The sequence below is a fragment of the Antrostomus carolinensis genome, unplaced genomic scaffold (assembly GCF_000700745.2).
Source record: "Antrostomus carolinensis isolate BGI_N321 unplaced genomic scaffold, ASM70074v2 scaffold4418, whole genome shotgun sequence".
Classification (NCBI taxonomy): Eukaryota; Metazoa; Chordata; class Aves; order Caprimulgiformes; family Caprimulgidae; genus Antrostomus; species Antrostomus carolinensis.
Window position 1 is genome coordinate 7,051 of NW_010332136.1, and position 7,995 is coordinate 15,045.

At 42.6% G+C, this 7,995-nt stretch overlaps 1 protein-coding gene across 1 annotated transcript in view; it reads left to right on the forward strand.

The window, feature by feature from the left end:
- The first annotated feature begins 1,626 nt into the window (after positions 1-1,626).
- The window catches only part of ANKRD55 (ankyrin repeat domain 55), a 45,640-nt gene continuing 39,271 nt past the window's right edge, over positions 1,627-7,995 (forward strand). Inside the window, exons 1-2 of the mRNA XM_029086319.1 lie at positions 1,627-1,678; positions 7,705-7,827. Coding sequence (XP_028942152.1) covers positions 1,639-1,678; positions 7,705-7,827 — 163 coding nt within the window. The 5' untranslated portion in view covers positions 1,627-1,638. The remainder of the gene's footprint in view (positions 1,679-7,704; positions 7,828-7,995) is intronic.

A 7,995-nucleotide genomic window follows, 5' to 3' on the forward strand; every position in this document is an offset into this window, starting at 1 on the left:
GCCAGTTAGGAGTTGACCACCTGTCTACTGTACTCTGATCCCAGATTGCATAGACAACACTTGCCACATGGTGGATCCCTCCTCAATATAAAAAAGGCCTGAGATGAACCAAAGCATAAACCAGTCAGCAGTAGAGAAAAGAAACAGAGCCAATTTCTGGCTCCAGAGCCCCACCACATGCCTCCCCACAGTTAAGGACCCTTGAGCAGATCACACTGCCACATTTTGGAGAACTTCAGCTTTGATCTGAAATTTCATTTCAAGCTGTTGAGGCTGTATTGCTTCCTGGGCCATACTATCTTTTTCCAAACTCATAATTTGGGTTTAGGTTCAGAAGCAGATGCTTGGAATGTGAATCAACTCCAGATATAGCTCCTACAAGTGTCCACATGTATGACCACATGCATCTACTGTAGTCACAGGAATTGGTCAAAACACCAGAATAGAATAAATACAGTGAATAAAGACTAGGGGCTTCTTGGGCTGACCAAACTTAGGCATAGCTTTAGTGCAGGTCCTGGCTGCACTTTTGGACCAAGAGTGTCTTACCTTTCCTAATTTTCATATATTAGTTTGCTTTATTCCACAGTATTGATGTGTCTCTTCCAGTGCACCAGCACTAAGTAATCTTGTTACATCCCTCCCATCCACCATCCCCTAGGCACTGCTGGTGGTCTACTGCTCCAGGTCAATTCCAAGTCAGCCCATTTATTGTTATTTCTTCCATGGAAACAACCCAGCAAAAAGCAAAGTTCACCAGAGTCACCTCCCCTTTATAGTACAACATCTGAGTTCCCAACGTGGGGAGGCAGAGGCCCAGTCAAAAGCAGCGTGAAGGTGTGGGTCTGCTGTTGGTTTGGCAGACACTGGGTTTGAAGCACCCGCTATGAACTGTTATACCTGTTGCACTATGCTGTTGAAGCTATCACTATCCACTTCAGCCATGGTAATGTGCTCTCAGTTATTATCCCTTCATTAAACATTGTACTTTAACTAAGTGTAATTGGGTAGCACTAAACTAAGGTAGAAAGGGCTTGCTAATTCATGCTCTCCATGCAGGGGTTAAATCGGGAAACAGGTAATCTCTGAGAACACCATTTCAGAAACCATCCTCGGAGACATGCTGACAGCACAGTGGCAGAGGCAGGCTGCCTGCGCAGGACATGCCCACACCTCGCTGCGGGCTCGGACAGCAGGGCCAGGATGGCTGCACCGACCTGCACTGGCAGCTCTGCACATGCTCCATCTGCCAGCCAAGTCCCACCACCGCCGAGCCTTGCTTGTCTACCGGCAGTGCTCACTCGGCTGCCGAGGCTGGATGAGCTGCAGCATCTCTCAGAGCTGCTCGTCGGCAGCTTCACTTGCTGAAGCGAAGATGTTTTTCAGAAGCTCAGTTAAGCTTCCAGGGATGTCATCTTAAGAGGATCCATAACAAACAGAATATACCGTTCCCATTGGGCTAGGGATAACGTCCTTGCCTTGACAACAACCTGCAGCCGTAAAGCGAGTTTAATTCTCTGCCAAGAAGACTGGCGACAGCTATCGTTGCATTGTTTACTGTAACATATGGGATTCTTTCCTGAAAACCCTGGAGATGGTATTTCTCTGGTCTGGTAGTAAATAATGAAATAGACCACAATGGATTTCAGTGCCTCATCAGTGTTTGATCAGCACAAAGGTAAGTCACCTGCTGCTAATTTCAAAATCCTCTGGTCCTCCCATGAGTTCCATGCAAATATACTACAATTACTCAACAGAATGAATAACAAGAATTTTCTTAAAAGATCACATCTCATAGAGATTTTTTTTGGCTACACGTGAAAGGATTTCTTCCATCAGTTTTAGACACAGATATTTCAGCCTATTGCTACAGTGATTTTCTAAAATAAATTTTTTAGCAGAATAGCAACAGCATCTGATTGCTTTTATGCTCGACACTGAAAGATCTATTTATTGTTTATATTATATATTGGTCCTCTTATGGATATATATATAGAAAACCAATTGCAATATTAGTAAACAGAGCAGTTTAAAATGGAGTAAAATTTTAAGAAAAGCTGATTTTCATAAGTCTACTAGTTTGTCTATATTAAAAGGACTAGATGCTGACAAGTGATCAGCATTGCTTCAGCGAATCTTAGCTGTATAGGTGAGTATTGCCATAATTGTGAATTTAAGATATCTTTAAAAGCCCCAACATGAAGATTTTCTATGTCGTAAGGTTGCTATGGAAATAAAAATGTCTCTTTGTTATCTGTTTTTAAGTTAAATGGCTGGATTTCATGTCTTTATTTGCCAGTACAAGCTTTTATGTCTTACAGCTTAATCCACCATAAGGAATGTCGTGGCATTCCTTTTATGTTCCCAAAGCAGGAAGCTGTTGTTGGTTGATTATTCATGTTGCAACAAATTTCTCTTTAAGTCAGCTTGCCAAATAATTTGTGTGCAGTGGCCGCAGTTTCCAGTGCACACCTGCAAAGTGCCCAAGCTGACATGGCCGTGCTGGGCCCACAATGAAGGTACTGACTCTAGAATGAAAAACAGGAGGAAGATAAACACTGCAGTGCATTTTGGGTGTCCAGGTCCCACAGGTTGTACTTTTGTGCTAGCCTGCATTTCTTTGGTGAACCCAAAGTAAATATACTCTATGAAAAGCAGTGGACTTATGGGTGCCTTTCAGCTATAGTTGTGCTCAAAGCCTGAAGCAAGTCTTGAGAGTACTGGTCTACACCAGCCCAGCTGCGACCTCACCATGAGTACATGAGAAGAGTGGGAAGCCATCAAGCAAAACTAAGTGACAAGAGACAAAAGAAGGAAAAAGGAGGAAGGGAAGTGCAATAGCAGAAGGGAGATCTGTACTGCAGGAATAGAGACAGGGGTTCCTAGGTCATGTGCAAATGGCGTAAGGAGCATTTTCCCCAACAGGACAGAGATGTGGGGATGACTCAGCTTTTGCAGGTCCAAACAGCTGTTCTCAATCTCTCCTTCTGCAGGCAGTATGGGTGTGCTCTGTGCCACACACCACCCAGCAGTGCTCAGACTGGGGGGGGAGAAGGGAAAGCTGCACACTCAATGACATGGGGATGGCTGACAGGAAGTCAATGGAAGTGATGCCAGGAATGTGACCAGGGCTGGGGAAGGAGAAGTCAAGTCTCCAAACGGATAAGGGAGCAAACAGCAATGCAGGAAACTGTTGAACTAAACCACCTTACCTGAAGAAAAGTGGGAGAGTCAGGAGGCAACATCTGCCTGTACCTCCTCTTGTTCCTAATCTTACAATACTTACCAATAGTAACAACAGTAGCAACGTGAGACTTAAAGAAGCCAAGCAACATCAGAAATCCCTCCCCTCCTAATACTGCTTGGTGCCATTTAAATGATTGCTGTACCTGGCTTCAAATATTTACCAGTTAAACAGAGAAGCTAGACAAAGGCTTGGACTGGTACAACCAGAGCCAGACACACATGGGGATTATTACTTTGTTAAGCAATCAATAAATCCATAATATTAGAAAGTGAGTTACGATTTCCAAAAACTGCACTCATCCACCTCCCACTGACCCTTGGCACTGTTACACTGAAATAAACTAAACTGCCTAGTGTCCTGCGGACAAGCTGTGGGAAATCGCATAGGCATTTGGCTACCAGTGGAGACAAGAGGGTTTATAGGAAAGAGGGGAGTATGTGACATACATAAATATTTCTTCTTTGCAGTGAACATAAATTATCCTGTTATCCAGCCTTCAGTTTTCAAAAAACTTAGTGTTTTAGCAAGGTCTAAATCAGTCATTGTCAAGAACACGTACACTAAGCTGCAGCAAATTTATTTAGATCTTAAAAATCCAATGCAGGATAAAGTATGCACTTACATATATCTAATGTGCACTTTGTAAAACAATACATCAGGCAACATCATAAATCACGTAAAACATGCATTCTTTGTAGAAAGGTCAGAGGAGAATTAAAGTCACAAACACTGTAATTTCATTGCTCTGAATCCTGTGATCATTCTGCATGTTTCAGCGTGTGATGATTCTGCAGCTTATGTCAGATAGATTGGCTTTTAAATTGGATTCTTTCTAAGGATTTTAGCTACAAAACATGTCTCAACCGTGTATGTCATTTGGTCTTTGCTCACTAAGATTCTTCCAGACCTTTCTATGCCACTGTTGTGCCAGCCTGCAGTTTCTCCCAAACCTTGCTCAATAAGCAGGCTCTTAGTTGGATCTTCTGCCTTCCTGAAGCTGACTGACAGCTTTCTTTCACCAGAAGCACAGCAATTTCCCAAAATAAAATGTAAAATGTATCTGAAATGGCACCAGTACTCCCTTACATTTGCAGAACTGCAAAGTAATAAATGAAGTAACACTAATGTGTTTGAAAATGGAGGGCCAGGTGTTTGGCAGTTCACATTCCCTTTATCCTGCATGGTGCTGGTGCCCCAGCCGCAGCCAAGCTCCCCAGCAGGGTAAGCTCAGACAAGGACAAAAGTACTCAGTACCTCACTCGCCTTCTGCAAAACACCCACTCTCCAATCATTCCTCTGCTGACCAGGTGTCTGCAAAAAGAACTGGCCTACAAGCTTTGTGCCCATGCCCCCTTATTCTGCTGAAGGGTAAGCTGGAGGAAGATTAAGTGGGAGATGTCGTGTCACCTGGAGCCAAGTGCATCCAGCATAAATGACATCCAAGTTCTTCTGGCATTTCCTGCTCCCTGTCATGTGAAGCATCAGAAGACTATACATCTGTCTTCCTCCTCGCCTTCCACCCAAAGCCACAAAGGTCATATTAAAGACACCCCACTTGAAATCATGTCAACCTACAGAAATTGAATTAGTGTCAGTCTACTTTATGTCAGATGCACAGTACGGGCACTCATCAATTCCTCCTGAGCCAGGCTCCCTCACAAGCGGTGTGACAGCCTGATCCACCTGCCTTTCCTTGCTCTGACAGCTAGGACTCATAGGTGAGGAAGTGTAAATCTTGTATGTGGCCTCATGTCACCATCCCTTAACAGGAGTGGAGCCCGTGTTCTGCAAGAACAGGCATGGGGAAAACTTTGTTCATTTGTCCATCCTTCCATTCATTCAGAGTTTTGCTTCCTCTCCTCATACAGGAGGATAATTTCTATGGGGAAAGCAGATTCAGCCCAGCACAAGGAAAGGCACAGGGGAGAAGTTGTTTTGGTTGTAGTTAGATTAAAAAGGGCAGAGGGAGTCAGGAACCCACAAATACATGTGCATCCATGTCCTCATCTTCCTGACAACCTTTCTTCCAGGTAAGCAACTGCTCTGCTCAAGAGATGGAGTCACCTTTTGTGTCTGGATTGCTCTGCTCCTGACTCACAGCTGGAAAATTTAACAGTACTTAGAAGGCTAAACAGCAAAAAGTACAAAATTTACATGTGTAATGCCTAAAAGGAGGTGAGAGGCCCCCCCCAGTGAGATCCACTGTCTGTTTCAGTACATCTAATGATTTCTTTCCCAATGCCAGCAGCACCTTCTCAGTACCATTACTATATAATAATCACCACGTGCAGCTGTGAGAGGAGCTGTGTTGATGCTCATGGCTGGCACCTCCTGTGTAGTTCCAGAGACTGGCCAAGAGGAGCAACACAAGCAAAGAACATCTGCGTTCTCTCCTTGCCTTCCACCCAGCCCATACTACATCCCTTTTTGAGTAGGGCTCAGACCTGAGCTTGGTATTAATGTGTCTTTTGTGAACTTACCAATCAAGAGAGCAGTCTGCTGATCTGGCATGATAAGGAAATCTGATTAATGGGCCTTGTGGTAGAGTCACTTCTTTTTTCATATGCTAGTCACTGATGATGACTCTCCAGAGGCAATGACTCTTAGTCTGTCCTGATCTCCCAAGCACACAGGTCAAAGCTTCTCAGCCAAATGAACAGTTCCCTCAGCAACAGACTCCCCAAGAGAATAAAAATAAAGGTAATATTTTAATTTACATGTTTTATCAAATATGTCATTTAAAAGACCAGCTAGAAGAAAGAAAATAAATTAAATTTTCTTCAGTGATGGAGAAAGCACCTGTACACTGGCGAAGGCAGATTTAACATTAGCTTTCTAGTTTTCCTAAGCCCACAGCCAGAGCTCCAGCTTTGACAGACTAACCTTTCCCAGGGTAAAAGTTGATTGCGTTTCCATGGCAGCCAAGTTTTGAAGTCGGGAGTGATGATTGCATCCTGGGGAGAGAAGGTCATATGTGGGGAATTACACTGGGCTGTAAATCCCAACATGAAGCTCATATGGGTTCAGCTGTGACAACCTCTGATCACAACGTGAATAGTGTGGCTAATACTTCAAAATTATCTTTAAATATCTTTTATCACTCAAAATTATATATGACAATGTTTAAAATATAATTTATATAAATGTGTTAATAATAATGTATTATTTGATTCTGAGAAAGACTTTTTACTAACTTTTCAAATTCTCTTTAAACCAGTTCCCTTTTTTCTGCACAGCTTACATAGTCATGCTATCCCCAGAAGACATGACAGTAAGGATAAATCTGTCTTTCCTTTGATCAACAATTTAGTGTGATCTAGGCATCAGTTTTACTTTCTCCTTCTAACAAGGTAGTGCAGTGGCTGGACAAATGTTATGCCTTGTAGCTCTGACCCTCAGCCACAGTAAGCAGCACAGGTCATTGCATCTGTACTTCTTTCTGAGTTAATAGAGATGAGAAACTCTTTTTAAAACTAAATATGAGACTGCTGCTCACCAACAATACATATCTAGAGCATTTTACGTTTACATCAGATTTGACCCTGCACCAAAAAAATCAACTCTTTTAATCCCTGGAGTTAAGAGTTTAATAGTCCACTTGAAGCCTATGGAGGTTTAGGCATGTGGAGCATGGGGTGACCAGTCTGGAAGGAAGTTACAAGCAAAGAAGCAAAGAGAGAACCATTGCATCAATTTCTCTAGAAAGAAAAATCTGAGGAGTGGTCAGGAACAGGTCCTGCCAGACATCTGCTTTAAATAATACCTCATACTGTAACTGCCAAACAAAATAAACCTCTCCTGGGTTTCAAGCAATACTCCACCTTTCCTTTTTGCAGCAGTTATTAACACAAACCATTGTTGCCAGAAGTTCACTCTCCTGAGAAGAGCATTCCCCTGGACACCACAGGGAAAGGAAGTGAAAAGCCTCAGTCTTCTGATTGGTGCAAGGATAACACTGAAGCTGAAAACACCTGTGTCCTCATTCCATCCTCTCTCATAAAAGTGTAGCCAGCAATATTATGAGCTAGTTCAGTTATTAATTCATTGTTTCTCAAGTCATGTTACATTAATGTTAGTATGATTTCTTATAAGAGGTGGAGACTTTACAGAAGTTTCCTTATGTCCTCTCAGTGTTTATGTCTGAAAGCTTTTGTAAAAAATTATGGTGCAAAACAAGATTCAGATGACTAACAAAAACCACAGTGCTGTTTAGATACACTTTGTTCCACCTCAAGTTATATAGTCATAAAAACTCAGTGAAAACTCCTTGAGCAACCTGGCCTAGTGAAAGGTGTCCCTGCTGATGGCAGGGGGGTTGGAACCAGATGATCTTTAAGGTCCCTTCCAACGCAAACTGTTCTCTGATCCTATGATTCTATAAATAAGTGTCATTATTTTCACTGTTAATCATTTGTAGTTGCTCTCTGCTTACTCACGGACATACTCCTCTCCTGCAGGTGATGCAGCAGAAGAGATTGACTTGACTGTGGTTTACCAAGCAGCAGCTAATGGTGATGTGAACACACTAACTGCAGTGATTAGAGAAGATCCTTCCATCCTGGAGTGCTGCGACAGTGAGGGTAAACGAAAGCTGAGCTTGTTCTCTTGCTTCAGCTTGCAATTAAATTTTCCAATTTTTTTAACCTGATTTTTGTGTTCAGCAAATTATATTTAGTAGCAGAATTTGGGCAAATTGAGTTATTCTTTGCAACAACAACTGAAAGTGCTCAACTTGGATACCTCTTTCC